Source organism: Pithys albifrons, chromosome 4, assembly GCF_047495875.1.
Source record: "Pithys albifrons albifrons isolate INPA30051 chromosome 4, PitAlb_v1, whole genome shotgun sequence".
Classification (NCBI taxonomy): Eukaryota; Metazoa; Chordata; class Aves; order Passeriformes; family Thamnophilidae; genus Pithys; species Pithys albifrons.
Window position 1 is genome coordinate 28,189,741 of NC_092461.1, and position 17,781 is coordinate 28,207,521.

Here is a 17,781-nt window from a genome sequence, read left to right on the forward strand (position 1 = left end):
GAGGTCTCTCCTCCTTCCATTTCTAGGCTTGGGGATGGAGATGGGATGGGGACCCTCTGGAGCTCTTGGGCTGGACATCCCCTTCAACTCTTGGGGTTGAGATTCCTTCCTGCTCTTGGAAGAGCAGAACTACAAGTAAAATGGGCAAAATGAATGTCAGGTTGGAGCTGGAGAGTGCAGAATTCCCAGCTGGAGCAGCTTCAAACTGCAGTGCTGGATTTTGGGAGGGACTTTATGGAGGCACATGGAAAAAAACCCCTCATGTTTGCAGCCCAGATGGGTTTGAGGGGAATCCTGTGCTGGATTTGAGTGGAATCCTGTTCTGGATTTCAGTGGAATCCTGTTCTGGATTTCTGAGAATTTTGTTCTGGATTTGAGAGGAATCTTGTGCTGGATTTCTGGGAACCCTGTGCTGGATTTGAGTGGAATCCTGTTCTGGATTTGAGTGGAATCCTGTTCTGGATTTCTGAGAATTTTGTTCTGGATTTGAGAGGAATCTTGTGCTGGATTTCTGGGAACCCTGTGCTGGATTTGAGGGGAATCCTGTTCTGGATTTGAGGGGAATTCTGCTCTGGATTTGAGGTGATGCTTGTGCTGGATTTGAGTGTAATCCTTTGCTGGATTTCAGGTAACCCTGCACTGGATTTGAGGGGAATCCTGTACTAGATTTCAAGGAATCCTGCTCTGGATTTGAGGGAAACCCTGTGCTGGATTTGAGGGGAATCGTGTGCTGGATTTGAGGGGAATCCTGTGCTGGATTTCAGGTAACTCTGTGCTGGATTTGAGGGGAATTCTGCTCTAGATTTGAGGGGATCCTTGTGCTGGATTTGAGTGGAATCCTCTGCTGGATTTCAGGTAACTCTATGCCAGATTTGAGGGGAATCCTGTGCTGGATTTCAGGTAACCCTGTGCTGGATTTGAGGGAAATCCTGCTCTGGATTTGAGGGGAATCCTCTGCGGGATTTTGAGCAACCCTGTGCTGGATTTGAGGGGAATCGTGTGCTGGATTTGAGGGGAATCCTGCACTGGATTTGAGGGAACCCTGCACTGGATTTGAGGGGAATTCTTCTCTGGATTTGAGGGGATTCTTGTGCTGGATTTGAGTGGAATCTTCTGCTGGATTTCAGGTAACTCTATGCCAGATTTGAGGGGAATCCTGTGCTGGATTTCAGGTAATCCTGTTCAGGATTTGAGGGGAATCCTGCTCTGGATTTGAGGGGAATCCTCTGCTGGATTTTGGGTAACCCTGTGCTGGATTTGAGGGAACTCTGCACTGGATTTGAGGGGAATTCTGCTCTGGATTTGAGGCGATTCTTGTGCTGGATTTGAGGGGAATCCTTTGCTGGATTTCAGGTAATCCTGTTCTGGATTTGAGAGGAATCCTGCTCTGGATTTGAGGGGAATCCTCTGCTGGATTTTGGGTAACCCTGTGCTGGATTTAAGGGAACCCTGCACTGGATTTGAGGGGAATTCTGCTCTGGATTTGAGGGGAATTCTGCTCTGGATTTGAGGGGATTCTTGGGCTGGATTTGAGTGGAATCCTCTGGTGGATTTCGGGTAACCCTGCTCTGGGTTTGAGGGGAATCCTGTGCTGGATTTGAGGGGAATCCTGCTCTGGATTTGAGGGGAATTCTGCTCTGGATTTGAGGGGATTCTTGGGCTGGATTTGAGTGGAATCCTGTGCTGGATTTCGGGTAACCCTGTGCTGGATTTGAGGGGAATCCTGCACTGGATTTGAGGGAATCCTGCATTGGATTTGAGGGGATTCTTGTGCTGGATTTGAGTGGAATCTTCTGCTGGATTTCAGGTAACTCTGTGCTGGATTTGAGGGGAATGCTGTGCTGGATTTCAGGTAACCCTGTGCTGTATTTGAGGGAACCCTTCACTGGATTTGAGGGGAATCCTGCTCTGGATTTGAGGGGATTCTTGTGCTGGATTTGAGGGGAACCCTCTGCTCGATTTGAGGTAAACCTGTGCTGGATTCGAGGGGATTCTTTTGCTGGATTTGAGTGGAATCCTCTGCTGGATTTCAGATAACTTTAGGCCAGATTTGAGGGGAATCCTTTGCTAGATTTCAGGGAATCCTGCTCTGTATTTGAGGGAATCCTGCACTGGATTTGAGGGGAATCCTGTGCTAGATTTCAAGGAATCTTGCTCTGGATTTGAGAGGAATCCTGCTCTGGATATGAGGAGAATCCTGCTCTAGATTTGAGGGAACCCTGCTCTGGAGTTGAGGGGAATCCCTTGCTGGATTTCAGGGAATCCTGCTCTGGATTTGAGGGAACCCTACTCTGGATTTGAGGGGAATTCTGCCCCACCAGCACTGCACAGTCCCTGCATTTCTGTGCAACGGGGAGAAACTTCAGCACTGGCTGAAGGTTGTGAGGATGGGATTGGGTTTAGTCATCCCCTAAAGAATTAATTTCTGGTCAAGGAGGGTGTTCTGGCATTTCTTTGAATGGTCTGACTAGAGGATGGTGGTGTTGTAGCATTTCTGTGCTGAGGGACCAACAGCAACTTGGGGGTCTGCAATTTTTTAACCACTTTTCCCATCGCAATTTCTCATCACAGCAATTCCTGAAGTGATTCCCGAAGCTTTTGGTCAACTTGAAATTCCACATTTAGCGACAACATCTGAACTTCACAGCTACTGTTACATTTCAGCTTTTTGTTTCCCGAAAACTGCATTTTCTCCCCAAAACAAAGCAATTGTTTGCCCTTCTCACCTGACTCTTCAACCAGGCTTAGAACAAGATGAGCAAAAGACTTTTCCTTTTTCACTCAGTGAATGTGTCAAGGGAAATAAGTCTTTCCACCTCCACCTCCCATTAAACCCCTTCTTACTCATTCCAGAGCCTTTATGGAGTTCATAACTTCCAAATTCTTGTGAACTGTAATATTATCATGACCTTGAGTCCTAATTATCTCTGTCCTTCCTGCCCTTGTGGCTCCTCCTCAATTTCTGTCCTGTGCTGAGGGACAAGGACAACATTAAGTGTCAGAAGGAAATAAGGGACCAGTTGGAAGATTTCAGGATCACCCAATAGAAAACTCTGCCATAAAGCCTTTAAGAACTCCAGCCTTACCTTCTCAAAATCTCAACAGCTTGCAGGAGACAAGAGTTATTTTAGGTTTTGGCTTGGATGAGATTACAAGGGATGAGGAAAATAAAAAAAAAAATTAAAAACCCACACACAAGTGCCGGGTTGAGCTGCTATTTTTGTACCTGTGAGTGGATGCTGTTGGCTGAGAGAATTCAGAATGTGGGCTGGCTCTGCTGCTCAACATTCCCACTGCAGGGTGGCATCACCCCCCCTCCCCAGACAGTCCCCAACAAAAGCTGATTTCCCAATAAAGGCTCTGACTTGGGGAAAATCAAATATTTCACAAGCAAGAGAGGGTTTCACTGGCATGGAGGGTTCCAGCTTCTGTTTTCCTCCTGCCTGGTGCCTTTCAAAGGACAACAAAGCCAAACACTGCCCCTCCTTTGAGCTTTTTGGTTAATTGGCACCTCTGCTCCAACCGAGTTTCGTGCTCTACCTCTTGAGAAAGCAGAAATTTCCTCACCTCAGTCATATGAACAATGTTTAGAGGCGATGGAAGGACTTACATCACACCAACAAATTGGGATGTCTTCACGGTGAGATAATGGCTGGAGGTGGCTCATGGGGAAAGGCCAAAAATCCTGAATGGAAGATGGAAATCTGAGCAAGTTGGAGGGAAGGGAGAAGGGAAATAAAGCAGATGGGGAGCAGCAAGGGGCAGAGTGGCTGGCACAGCCCTTGGGGCAGCTCCTGCTGCTCTGAGTGTCACGTGAAACGATCCAGCTGGACCTTTCCTGGGATTGTGTCCCACCCCGTCCCTGTGAGTGGATGGCAAGAAAACAACAGTGGGAGGGGAAAAACAACAACAACCCCCCCAAAAGGGGAAATATTTTGATTTTATACAGAGAGACAAGATAAAACATGACTTAAAAAAAAAAGGAATAAAGAACACGATATGGAAATCCAATGGAATAGTCCTTGTTGGCATTTCATGGGATTTTGGCTGGTTTGGTTTTTTTTTTCATGAGGATTTAATGAGTTGAGATCCTTGAACAGCCAAGCCCTCGCTCTCCACGCTTTAATTACTTCTTATTTTTCTCCCTGACATTTCTTATTTTTTGAAATTTGTGAAAAAAAAAATAAAATAAAACTCACAGCTTGTTCAACACGATGGGAGTGGGTGTTGTGTCTGATTTTTAATTTAAATGGTCATTTTCATAGCCCAGTGGAATTTATTTCCCAATAAATTTTCTCCTCATGTAAAATGTGCAATTCTTTTTTTTTTTTAGCAAACATTTGGGATTTTGAGCTTCTGCCTTGAAAAGGAGACAGCAAACAGTGCCTGGTCCCCTCTGAAATGCAGGGGGAGGTTTCTGCTCTTCTGATTTACACAGAATTACAGACTATTCTGAGTTGGAAGGACCCACAAGGACCATCGAGTCCAACCCTTAAGTCAATGGCCCACACAGGGGACTGAACCCATGACCTTGGCATTATCACCACCAAGTTTTAACCAACTGATTTAGTGGCATTGCCAATCCTGGGAGATGTTTTGCACAAGTTTTGATCCCAAATTAATTTTTAAATTCAAACCCAACCCATTCACAGCAGTGCAAGGGTAAGATCTTTTTTTCTGGGTTGACCCAGAAAGAAGAACCTTCCCCTTTTGGCAGGGCCATTGTTGTTTGGGGTTTTGGTTTTTTTTTGTGTTCTGCTTTTCCTCCACATTCCCAGAATTAGCAACGGTTTCAGAGTTCAGGGTGCATTGTGAAATAAAGAGGAAAAGAGGTGGGGGGAGGAGAACACACCCCCTTGAGATTTCCAACAAAGAACACTTGGACAACACAAGCTCTGACACGTTGCTCACAATTGCCAATCATCTGACACAGCAGCCCCACAGTTATTATCTCGAGATCAAAGCAAACACTTGCAGAGGTATAAAACCTGCCCTGGGTGAGTCCTGCTTATTTTGGAGGCTGCAAGAACCTTCAAAGGATGAAGACTTCTCTGCTCCTCGGGCTCGTTGTCGCCCTGTGCGTGGACAGTGGTGAGTCTCCGGGGATTGCTTTGCTTCTGGGGAGACCCTCCCAAAATTGGGGCATGGCTTTGATCTTGTGGGGGGATAAGGATATTTTGCAGCGTGGATGGTGAAGCTGAAGGGTCATTAAGGACAAGAAAACATTCCAGTCCTCGGGACAAGAAGCCAGGGGATGTATTTCCACCAGAAGTGGGGTGGATGGTGAGGAGAAGGGTGGGGGTGAAATACCCACCTCAGGTGGCTTGTGAAGGCCCAACCCAACCCTTGGAGGGGCTGAGAGCCCTCAGTGCAGCTCCATGGGAAAGGGGGTTAGTTGAGGGATACCCAGAGCTGGGCAGGGACAGGGCAAAGCTGGAACTGAAATTAGCCACAGAACTCACTACAGGCTGATTTATTTATTTATTCACTTGTCTATTGGTTGCAATTACAAACCATCCTTACCCAAACTGGCAGAGATGGTCACACCACCAGAAGATGCAGTTCTGGCTCCAATCTCTTGTTGCTTTGAAGTGCAGCTTTGCTGATCATTAAGGCTGAAAATTACCTCTATGATCACCGTTAACCTATTAGGAAAAGTGTCATCACTGGAAAGGGTGGCCAAGTATTGGAACAGGCTGCGCTGGAAGGGCTGGAATCACTGTCCATGGAAGGCTTCACAAACCATTCAGATGTGGTGTTTGGGGACACTGTGTGGTGGTGACCATGGCAGGGGTGGGTTAATGTTGGACTCGATGATCTCTGAGGTAATTTCCAACCTTACCAGTTCTGTAATTCCCAGTGTGGTTAATCCCAGGTCTGGGATGGAGACTCAGAGTCGAATTTTCATTCTGATAACTGTGTGAGTTGGGGTATTTTTGGGAGGGGGGAAGGATGAACTGGGAACCTGCATTTCAATTTTCCTGACTGTGCCTCTGGGAGGTGCCCTGTTTGCACAGGGTTGGGCTGTGGGCAGGAATATCCCAGAATATCCCTCTATTTTAGGGGAATAGTTGAATTTCCTAAACTCAGGAGGCTTTTGCCTTATTGCAAAGTGATTTTTTCCCAGTCTCTGCTGTGGCATTTGACCTGCAAATTACCAACTATTCTGGTCCTGGTCTAGCAAAGCAGCTCACACTTCATTTGAGGCTATAAATATTCTTATTGTGGGACTTCAGAGGCTTTAAACTTGGCATGTCCTAAATCATTGTGCTCAAGCTGAGAATGTTAAGGACAATAACACTGTTCAGTTCTGGGTCCCGCAGTTCAGAAAGGATATTGAGGTGCTGGAGCGAGTCCAGAGAAGAGCAACGAGACTGGAGAAGGGACTGGAGCAAAAGTGCTGTGGGGAGAGGCTGAGGGAGCTGGGGGTGTTTAGCCTGGAGAAGAGGAGGCTCAGAGGTGACCTCAGCACTGTCTGGAACTGCCTGAAGGGAAGTTCTGGCCAGCTGGGGGTTGGTCTCTTCTCCCAGGCACTCAGCAATAGGACAAGGGGGCACGATGGGCTCAAGCTCTGCCAGGGGAAATTGAAGTTGGAGAGCAGAGAGAAATTCTTTGCAGAGAGAGTGCTCAGGCATTGGAATGGGCTGCCCAGAGAGGGGGTGGATTCCCCATCCCTGGAGGTTTTTAAGGTGAGCTTGGCCGTGGCACTGAGTGCCATGATCTGGTAAAGGGACTGGAGTTGGACCAAGGGTTGGACTTGATGATCTCGGATGTCTTTTCCAACCCAATCCATTCTATGATTCTGTGATTCTATGATTTTTTCCTTCAGCTTATCAACCGTAATCACAATTCTTAAAAACCTCATGAAATGAAACAGCCAATTCACAGAGGGAAACAGTGAAAATTAACACCCAGTGGTCCAATCCAGGCAGAAGGTTTGTTCCTCTTCCAGCTAATGCTGAAACTGGTGCAAATCCTTGCACTTACAGATGCTTTACATGTGTAAGAGCCTTATCTGTGTGGCTTGAATTATCCACATGAACATTTTCCTTGAGGAGTGTTCCTTTTCAGCCAGAGCAGAGGTCTGGGTGGGTGCAGGCAGGAGACACCCAAAAGCAGCATCCAGGTTTGCATCTTCAGTGATGCACTGACAGAAGGTGTTCCTTCCCCTCTCAGCCCTCAGATACCTCAAGAGATGAGATAAAATCAGGAGTGTTTTTCAGTAGCATGACCCAAATTGTCCTCCCTGACTTTGGGGTGTTAATTGAGCTGCCATGTAGGAGCTCATGAAGGAGTGAGAAACCTCCTGAGCACAGGGAGAGGTTGGAAACATCATCCCAGAGTGGGACTTCTCCTGGCTGGAAGGCTCCCAGGGCAGGTGGACTCTGACATGAGTTGGGATGAAACAGGATTTGGGCATGTGACAAACTCCACTGATCCCTGCATTAATTCAGGAAGTTTTTCTGGGAATGAGCTTGGATTAAAGAAGCTGTATTAATTAAGGATTAAAAAGAGGTGTGTGTCTGGAAGATCCAGTCTGGGGACTGCTTTAGTGCATTTCTGAGAGGAAAGGGTGGTTCCCAGTGGGGTGGAGCAGAAACATTCCTGTATGGAATTTACCTAAGAAAAGAGAATGAAGCCACACACTTCATGAATGGATGTTCCAAAGGAGGGAGGTGGGATCTGAGTCACTGCCAGCCCAGTTGCCTGGTCTTTGTGTCCTCTGTCCCCTCTGTGGCCTCTGCTCACGGCCATTCAGTGAGGGACAACAGAAAAATAAATTTATCCATCAAGGTCAGGACAATCCTGAAGGCAAGAGCCAGGTGGGACAAGTGGTGAGATTCCAGAGATGGAAATGGCTGAGGTAGGAAGCAAAATGCCTTGGTCTGAAGTCAGAGAGAGTTGGGTGACAAGTGTGAGGCTTTTGGAACAACCACAGCGATGGAGGGAGGTGGGATCTGAGTCACTGCCAGCCCAGTTGCCTGGTCTCTGTGTCCTCTGTCACGGCCATTCAGTGAGGGACAACAGAGCAGGGAATGTGAGGATTGTGGACCATAAGAGGGAAGGGAAGGTCAGAGCTGGGAGATCATGGAAAGGGAAAAGGGGTTGTCAGTTGGAGTGGGAAAAGAAGGCCCTTCCCACAGAGGCAAAGCAGGAAAAGTGACCTGAAAGGCATTTCCGTGGCTTCCTATGAAAATCAGTGATCTTGGGATCGTGGACTGAGCTGGAGCCAGGTCTGGGCCAGGAGGACACTGAGGAGCCTGTTTGGGCCAGAGGAACTTAGCTAAGGTCAACCAGGGGCAGGGATGAGGTTGGGACACTGTTGCAAAAGGCACTGAGGGGCTTGGGCAAGGGAGAAGAGCAAGGAAGAGGAAGAGCAAGGGAGAAGAAGCTGATGAGGAGAAGAGCAAGGAAGATGAAGAGCAAGGAAGGCAAAGCTAAGGGGGAGAAGAAGAGCAAGGAAGAGAAAGAGGAAGGAAGGCAAAGATAAAGGGGAGAAGAAGAGCGAGGAAGATGAAGAGCAAGGAAGGCAAAGCTAAGGGGGAGAAGAAGAAAAAGGAAGATGAAGAGTAAGGAAGACAAAGCTAAGGGGGAGAAGAAGTGCAAGGAAGATGAAGAACAAGGCAAAGCTAAAGGAGAATTAAATGGGTATTAAATGGCTCCAAGAATTAAATGGGTATTAACTGGCCACAGAGAGGGATGTTCTGGAAATGAGAAGGAGTTTAATCCCTTGAGGGTGACATTGCTGCCAGAGTGTTTGTGCCAGATAAACAGATGAGGAGGAAATTCCCCTTATCATGCAAACAAACCATCCCCAAGGATGTCTTTGCCATGAGTGACTGTCTCAGCCTCCTTGAGTGCAAGCAGATGTGCACATTTGAGTGTTCCAGATGTGCACATTTGGTGGAGTGAGGCCATTCCTGCCCATGGATGGCTGGGAAAGGGAACCTGCTGCAGCCAGGGCGGGGGATTTGCTCAGTCTTGTTTTTTCTACAGGGCCAAGATTTTCCTCCTGACACAGGAAAATGAACCAGACAAATCATAGAAAGGTTTGGGTTGGAAATAAAAGACCAATCAGTTCCAACCCTCCTGCCAAGGGCAGTGACATCTTCCACTATTGCACCTTGCTCCAAGCCTCATCCAACCTATCCTTGAACACTTCCAAGGATGGGGCAGCCACAGCTTTTCTGGGCAACCTGGTCCAGTTTCTCCATATAAGAATTAGTGGCCAGTAACTGAGGCTTGGAGGATCCAGGCTGGAAAGAGACCCCAAGAACTTCACACTGCAAGTGGCAGTAGACCAGGGTGCTCTTTCCAAAAGCACAGTGGAGATGCCAGACATTGAAATGGATTCGAGGGAGAGTCCACTAAATGTCCAGAGGGAAGATCCCTTGGGGTTACAAGATAAGCAAACCACATCCATGTCAGGAATTTGAGCTTAAACAAACCTGGCTCCTGGAGAGTCCCTGGGGCCAAGTTTAACAAGGTTGTCAGCCCGTGGCCACTGGGCTTGACAGATCCTCCATCCCTCACCAATGTTGAGCTCCTGGAGTTATTTCTAGAGGTGACTGATGGGTGTCTCGTGCTTCTTTTGGCAGCTTTCTCCTTGACATGTTTCTCGTGCAAAGATGCAACTTCCAACATCCATTGTCTCAGTACAACCACATGCTCCGACAACGAGAAGTATTGTCTCACCACCTATTCCACCACAGGAACTGGTAAGTGTGGAGCTTTTTGAAGGCTCTGATGACAAGATGGGGTTCAGGTGAGGCTGTTTCAGAACCTCCTCCCAACAGGAGATGTGGAGTATCAAAGCTCACAGAGAGTAGAGTAGATCTTGCAGAAGGTGGGAACTCGGGGTAGGTCATCTCTGTTGCAATGTGTTGTACCAAATACTGCACTGATTAACCACTCCAGGGAAAGGGAGACACTGGAACAGAAGAATTTCTCTCCACAAACCCCTTGTCTCAACTCCAGCCTCAAGCAGATGCTTATAAGGTGGTGGAATTTGAAGGGGCCAAGGACTGTGGAAGAAGCAATCCCAAGGCATGGGGCTGTCTTGGAATCTCAGAATCATCGAATGGATTGGGTTGGAAAAGACCTCCAAGGTCATCAAGTCCAACCCCTGGTCCAACTCCAGTCCCTTTACCAGATCATGGCACTCAGTGCCACGGCCAAGCTCACCTTAAAAACCTCCAGGGATGGGGAATCCACCCCCTCTCTGGGCAGCCCATTCCAATGCCTGAGCACTCTCTCTGCAAAGAATTTCTTTCTGATCTCCAACTTCAGTTTCCCCTGGCAGAGCTTGAGCCCATCGTGCCCCCTTGTCCTATTGCTGAGTGCCTGGGAGAAGAGACCAACCCCCACCTGGCCACAACTTCCCTTCAGGCAGTTCCAGACAGTGCTGAGGTCACCTCTGAGCCTCCTCTTCTCCAGGCTGAACACCCCCAGCTCCCTCAGCCTCTCCCCACAGCACTTGTGCTCCAGTCTTGCCATCTCACACTTTACAAACGAATTACAACCCCAAAAATTCTTGCCCAAAGTTGGCCCTGAAACCAGCAGAAGGGTCATGAGGCCTGGGGATGGTGTTCAGAGGTCCCCCCCCCACAAATAATCATTCAGCCAGAAACAACAGCACTAAGTATGGAATAACCCATCCCCCACAGAACCAGGAGGTCCTTGGAGCCTGTAAAAATCCACACAAGATAAAACCCCCTCACTTTTCCTCCTGTTTTCTCCCCTCCCACCACAGGCAGAGACAGGAACCAGCGCATCACCAAGAAATGCTCTGCCTTTTGCCCCTCCATCGACCTGAACATCGGCATCGCCGGCGTGGCCACCAGCTGCTGTGAGACCTCCCTGTGCAACATCAGCGGCGCCAGCAGCGTCAAAACCAGCTCCACCATCCTCGCCCTGGGCCTCCTGGCCAGCCTCGCCTGCATCCTCACCATGGGTTTCTAGAGGGTTTCCTGGGGAGGGAAAGGAGGCCTCACATGGCAAGGGCTCCAGGTGTCACCTGGATGGTGGCAATGCCACCCTGCATCTCCCACCTGGGAGGTCACGTCCCATCAGGAAGTATTTGTGCTCTTTCCATGCCCAAGGGCACTGTCCAACCTCAAAATGATGTTTGGAAGGGAAAGGCAAGATGTGGAGCTCATCATGGGCACCCCATTTCTCCTGCTATTGGCATTTAAAACTCCCCCTTTTTTTTTTTTTGTCCCTTCATTTTGTCCCTTGTGCCATTTTTTTTTCCTTTATACCATTTTCTCTCCTGTATCATTTTGCTCCGAGGAAGCCTCTAATCTTCGAGTTGTTAAACAGCAACTGGGCACAATAAAGTGTTATTTTCTTCTCTTGTGTGGCTGTGTGGTGTGGAACATGGGGAGGAGCTGCTGGTTGCATCCATGTTCACAGGAATAAAAGCGGAGGCGTCAGCCTGCAAGTGGGATTGGAATAATTCTGGAACGTATTCAAATTGCTTTGCATTCACTTCAAGAAGCCTCTGCCCAGATTGTATTTTTCTGCATTGGCAGAAATGGCATTTTTTGGGACTCTGTTTCAAAAGAAAATCTGTTTAACTTGCTTTTGGTTCCTCTTCTGGGTCAGGTGCCTGAAAGGAAGAGGCTCTTGGGCTCCCCAGCAAACAGAGGGGACAGGGCAGGGCTCACCATGAAGGGATCTTGAGCATTAAGTTTCCTTTCAACTGATTTAAGATCTTCCAGTGGAAATTGCTTTATAAGCATTAAGGATTATTCTGAAAGGGGAGAAAAGCATCTTGCACGGTGCTTAAAGGAAAACCATCAGGAAAGACAGATTGCTTCTCCCATGTGGCCGCTGGAGTCTGGAAATTCCAGCCCCATCTCCATGGAAAGACTAAGTTGGAAAATAAATCTTTGATGTTTGCTAGTCAGGTTCCCCAGTGTGGTTAAAACTGAAGGGCCTCACTACCTTGCACTGACCTTCCTTGGGGATGATCTCAGGAATGGGAGATTTGCTCAGCCGAAGCCTTCCAAAGTGAGTCACAGGAGGATGAGCTGCTTTCTCCTCATCTCCTGATCTCCACAGGGATCTCCCCAAGGAAAATCTCCTGAGGTAATTAGTTGGGTGCAGCTCACCCAGCTGGTCTTCTCTGGAGACTCAGTGCAGGGGGGAGAGCAGCTGCATGTTCTGCTCACTCTGGTGGGTATTTTCTCAGAAACAGCCACATCTTTGGTCCTTACAACTGGTTTCCAAAGGGAACTTGGTCACAAGACCAGCTCACCCCAACCTTCTCTCCACCCTTTCTCCCATCCACATCCCACCCCCAGCTCTGCACTCCAGGCTGTTTTCTCTCCTAGACTTCCACTTTGGCTTCTCCATCCAGTCTTAGTCCCAGTTTTTCCATCCAACCACTCTTTCCTTGCTGGAGCCTCAGCTCAGTGTTTTCTCCTCAGAGTAAACCTCAAGGTTGGCCAAGGACACTCTGTCTTCTCCTCATGGGTTTTATTGCCATTCCCAGCTTAGCTGGTTCTCACCTTCTGTCCAATCTACTCCCTTCACTTTTCTTCCCCTCCTGCCAAATTTTGAGCTATCCAAGTGACACACAGACCTGAATACCCCAAAAGACCCAAGAGCTCCCCTGAGGCCTTGGATGGCCATTTTCTGTCCCTCACCAAGATCACAAGGTGGTGACAACTGAACCATTTGAAAAATCCTCCAGCCTTTGCTATCCCCAGGTTTAGGATTCCTCAGGGGCAACAGTGGTTGGCACTGGGAAGGGCCAAGGTGGGGCTGGTATGGCCTCAGGTCTTGTTCTGCTGGGTTTGTAAGCACCGACCTGCTCTTGGCAACCAGGTTTAGAATAAGGTCATTTCTTGTGGTGTCTGAACTTGGCAGGTGCCTCTGTTTTGGGCTGGGGAGGAACCTGGCATGGCCAAGGGGATGGAGGCACGTGGGAGACCTTGCTTTTGTCATGGAGAACTTCTAAACAGCTCTGGGAAGGCAGGAGTTCCACCCCTAAGGGAGCAGCAGCTCCAGGCTGGCTGTCTCTTGCCTGATTTCTCCTTCATCCCCCAGATTTCACTCCCTGCTGCCCAACAACACAACCCCTGAGTGTGGCCCACAGCTGACCCACATCTCCAGGTCCTTATCTGGAGGTAGGGGCTCAACTGCCCTGAGGCACAGGAGGTCCTAAAAACATGAAAGCTCCCTCAGAGAACCCTCCCTTGGAGTGTGGTGTAAGAGGAGACTCCATCAGCCTTCCTGAGAAATCCTAAGGTGATATCTCCTGCTCTGGTGGTGGTGCCAAATCCCACATCCCTCCACCACCCAGTGTTTCTGCTGGATCCCATGGCTTCATCTCCTGGCATGAGAGTGTTGAGCTGCCCAGCAGACATCTGGGATGCCTGGAGGGCTCTTGGGAAGTTGGGATTGCTCCTGGAATGTAACTGTCTCCCTCTCCCTGTGGGTTATCCAAGAGCTCAGTTTTCAGTGCTCTGAGTCGCTGCACCAGGACCTGAATCAGCCAAGGAGGCCTTTCCCTGCCTAACTTAGGAATTGCTTTAACTTTGGCCCTTCTTCTCCTTTACTCAGGGCTTTAAGACCATTGGTTTTGAAGGATCTATGCTGCCTTCTCCTCTTCTTGAATATCTCACCCACCTTTTCCTTCACAGCATGAAATTGCTCCTCCTTTTCCCCAGTTATTTGCCCAGGTCTGATCAACATCCAGTGACTCAACGACAAACCAAGAGACGTGACTGATGCAAAAGATCAAAGCGAAGTGTTCACTGAGTCCAAAAGCTTCTGAAAGCCAGGGAAAGGGACAAAAGGAACCCTTCTTCCAAAATCTACTGCTGTTGGGTTGACATACAGCTACCTCATGGCTTCAGTTTGAGGTCCACGGGCAATTCATGGCTCCAATTTGAGATCCATTGCCACTTCATGGCTCCAGTTTGAGGTCCATTGCCACCTCATGGCTCTAGTTTGAGGTCCATTGCTAACTCCTGGCTCCAGTTTGAGGTCCATTGCCACCTCATGGCTCCAATTGGAGGTCCACTGGCAACTCATGGCTCCAGTTTGAGGTTCATTGTCACTTCATGGCTCCAGTTTTTGGTCAACTGCCACCTCATGGCTCCAATTGAAGATCCATTGCCACCTCATGGCTCCAATTTGAGGTCCATTGCCACCTCATGGCTCCAGTTTGAGGTCCACTGTCCACTCACGGCTCCAATTTGAGGTCCATTGCCACCTCATGGCTCCAGTTTGAGGTCCACTGCCACCTCATGGCTTCAGTTTGAGGTCCAATGGCAACTCATGGCTCCAATTTGAGATCCATTCCCACCTCATGGCTCCAGTTTGAGGTCCATTGCCACCTCATGGCTCCAGTTTGAGGTCCACTGACAACTCATGACTCCAGTTTGAAGTCCATTGCCACCTCATGGCTCCAATTTGAGCTCCATTGCCACAACATGCCTCCAGTTTGAGGTCCATTGCTACCTCATGGCTCCAGTTTGAGGTCCATTGCTACCTCATGGCTCCAGTTTGAGGTCCATTGCCCCCTCACGGCTCCAATTTGAGCTCCATTGCCACCTCATGGCTCCAATTTGAGATCCATTCCCACCTCATGGCTCCAGTCTGAGGTCCATTCCCACTTCATGGCTCCAGTCTGAGGTCCATTCCCACTTCATGGCTCCAGTTTGAGGTCCATTGCCACCTCATGGCTCCAGTTTGAGGTCCACTGACAACTCATGACTCCAGTTTGAAGTCCATTGCCACCTCATGGCTCCAATTTGAGATCCATTGCCACAACATGCCTCCAGTTTGAGGTCCATTGCTACCTCATGGCTCCAGTTTGAGGTCCATTGCTACCTCATGGCTCCAGTTTGAGGTCCATTGCCCCCTCACGGCTCCAATTTGAGCTCCATTGCCACCTCATGGCTCCAATTTGAGATCCATTCCCACCTCATGGCTCCAGTCTGAGGTCCATTCCCACTTCATGGCTCCAGTCTGAAGTTCATTCCCACTTCATGGCTCCAGTTTGAGGTCCATTCCCACCTCATGGCTCCAGTTTAAGGTCCATTGCCACCTCATGGCTCCAATTTGAGGTCCAATTTAATTTTCCCAAGTGGATAGTGATGAGATTACCCTACAGAGCTGACTCACCTTCATTGGAGTCTTTTGCTTTCAGTCTTCCTCAATCTTACTCCTCTTGGAGGCCCTGGAGAGCCTGCTCCAGACTCTCCTTCAGGCTTGATGCTGAGGAGCAGAAGACACCCTCTCCATGCTGGATCCTTCCTTCAGTGATGCCTCTGAGAGCTTTGGAGTTTCATAATCCTCTTGAGAAAGAAACCTCTTTTCCCACCTTCCAGACAGCAGGAAGAGGTTCTGCTCCAGTGTTAGGACCCCAAGGAAGACATTAATGTTCTGGAAAAAGCTCCCAGATAGTTGTTTGACACAGGAAAGCTCATTTTCAAGCCAAATTTCTCTCCTTGGATGTCCTGGGGATGTTTTAACATCATCACTCCTTCCTTGACTTGCACTGATCCTATTGGATGGTGTGGGAATGAAATGGATGTTGGCAAAGTCAACAAGACATTTCAAGGCCAGGCTGGGCAGGGCTTGGAGCAATCTGGTCTTGTGGAAGGTGTCCTTGCCCATGGAAGGAGATCTTTAAGGTTCCTTCCAACCCAAACCATTCTACAATTCCCACACAGGAGTCTGTGGGATAAACAGGACCCAAAATAAGGAAAAAAAATGGTTTCTTCCTTGTACCCTTATTGCAAACTGCTATTAAGAAGCCACACCCACTAATCAAGAAGGAAAACCTGTTTAGAACACACTTGGTTATAAAGTTGCTCTGTGTGAAGCAGGAGACTCCATTTGATCATCACCACATCCCTCCTGACCCCACCAACCTCCAAACCCCAGAGTGGGAATGTCCAGTTTGACGTCAGGCTTGAGCAACTCTGGAATTCACCACCTGCTGAGGTCAGGAGGACCTGGAAAAAAATGTCAGGCAATCACATGGATAAGGAAATCATCCAGTGCTGGAATGATTCACACCAGAAAAGGGACAAAAATACCCTCCTGATGGCAACATCCTGGGAATTTCTTGTTGAGTGATTCCATAACTGACAGGAAAAGAAGGATTTGACAATATTTTCTCTTGCACATTCTGCTCTACCTGCTGTCCAGGACTAATTTTATTTTGGAAGAAGTTCTGTTGAGATGGCAACTCGTGATGCATCTTGTATGAGGATCTCTATTGCAGCCTGTCAGAGTTTAAGGAATTCAGAGAGGAGCAACACGAAGGAATAAAAGGGATTGATTTAAGAGGAGAGATTGAAAAGAAAGAGACTGTTTGAGAGGTGGCTTTTTTCAGAGCAGAGCTGCAATTCCAGGGTGCCAATTTGTGGTTTCACAAACTGTTGGGTGGGGAGAAAATCAGCCCCTCTGAAGGAGGATCCTTGAAACAGGAGCGAGACTTGATTAAATAAAGTGTGTACGAGGTATTCGAGGATTACAAGTGAGACAAGAGCAAGGGGAGGGATTAATGAGAAGGAAATTGATACAGAAATTAAGACTGACATAAAAATTGGAGGAAAATCTCCTGTTTAACCAACCATTCACTCATTTAATGTAGTGCAACATACCCTGATTTTTATTTGAGGTAAACCGGCTTACAGTTCTGTTGAGTAATTAAGGGAAAAGGAACGGTCCAAACCCTGAAACATCATGTGCTGCCTACCCAAAGGGATTAGAAAAATCCATGGCTAGGACTATATCCCTGTGCCTTCAGGCTCTGCTATTTCATCTGAGCAGTGGCTGCTCCTGCTGGGAGTGAGGAAAGCAAGAAACTGGGAGGAGAAAAAAAAAGCAGATTGTGATTTCCCATCACTCACACGACTGGAAGGGCAAGAAATGTGTTGCTGAAAGGGCTTTCTCCCAAAGTTCCAGGCTGTCCCGTGGGCTCCAGCATGGAGAACTCCCACATGAACATCACACACCCTTGGGTTGAGTTCGTGTTCACCCGTGAGCTGTCAGGAACCTGTAAAACTGCTGCCACTCCAGAGGTATAAAGGCTGTTCTCCAAACATCTCCCCAGCGTGGCTGAGAGGATCTGCTGGAGATGAGGACTCCCCTTGTCACCCTGCTGGCTGCTGCTGTCCTGTGTGTGGAACAAGGTGAGCCTCAAATGCTGCTTCGTGTTAAGAGAAGGGTTATGGGGAAGATGAGGAACATTTTTCATGAGGCAAAAATTCAGAAGGTTTTCCCCAACGTTGCAGGGTTTTCTTGCTGCCACCAACATCCAGTTTGATGCAGAAATAAGGTCTTGGTAAATTAAATCTTCTTTCCAGTGACAGAGCTCTAATTGTATGGTGATGATTGCCAGGTTAAATCCATACAGTGCTCTATGGGATCTTCCCAAATACTGCAAGTTGGAAATGCCAGAAAGTATAAAAACCCACCATTTTTAAAATCCATATCAAGCTTGGAGCATTTTAGAGACTTTTCCCTCCTGCTGCTTCCTCCTTTGTAGCGATCCACGTGGTCTGCCATGTGTCTTCCACCCTAGGAAATGAACAGTGGGAATTTTCATAGATTAAATCAGAGGCAGAGGTGAAGGAACTTTTCGGTGCACGTGTCATGTTGAAGGCATCCTTCTCCCAAAGGGCAGTCTGAGGCTCTGGGAATGTGTGTCCTCCTCCTGGGGCTGCTCCATGTGTTGCTCCATCGCTACTTGCAGGGAGCAATAATGACCAGATTGCCAATATTGTCCCCACACCTGCTGGTTTCCCAGAA

General features: G+C 48.2%; 2 protein-coding genes across 3 annotated transcripts in view; both read left to right on the plus strand.

Annotated features, from left to right (window-relative positions):
• The window catches only part of LOC139670871 (lymphocyte antigen 6E-like), a 256,308-nt gene that overhangs the window by 233,041 nt on the left and 5,486 nt on the right, over positions 1-17,781 (plus strand). Inside the window, exon 2 of one of the 2 annotated variants that reach the window (XM_071553020.1) lies at positions 16,846-17,162. In XM_071553020.1, the coding sequence (XP_071409121.1) occupies positions 17,108-17,162 (55 nt within the window). In that variant the 5' untranslated portion in view covers positions 16,846-17,107. Of the gene's footprint in view, positions 1-16,804; positions 17,163-17,781 lie in introns of those variants that run through there. The other variant, XM_071553019.1, reaches the window with a different exon arrangement.
• LOC139670870 (lymphocyte antigen 6E-like) lies at positions 4,890-11,353 on the plus strand. The gene is made up of 3 exons (XM_071553018.1): positions 4,890-5,091; positions 9,600-9,719; positions 10,754-11,353. Exons 1-3 carry the CDS (start codon positions 5,040-5,042, stop codon positions 10,960-10,962), a joined length of 381 nt encoding a protein of 126 aa, XP_071409119.1. The 5' UTR covers positions 4,890-5,039; the 3' UTR covers positions 10,963-11,353.

Excerpts from the sequence above, each read along its gene's own strand:
- LOC139670870 (XM_071553018.1), top strand. The coding sequence starts at position 5,040 with ATGAAGACTTCTCTGCTCCTCGGGCTCGTTGTCGCCCTGTGCGTGGAC. Across the intron at positions 5,092-9,599 it reads CGCCCTGTGCGTGGACAGTG|CTTTCTCCTTGACATGTTTC; the intron begins GTGAGTCTCCGG and ends TTCTTTTGGCAG. Across the intron at positions 9,720-10,753 it reads CTATTCCACCACAGGAACTG|GCAGAGACAGGAACCAGCGC; the intron begins GTAAGTGTGGAG and ends CTCCCACCACAG.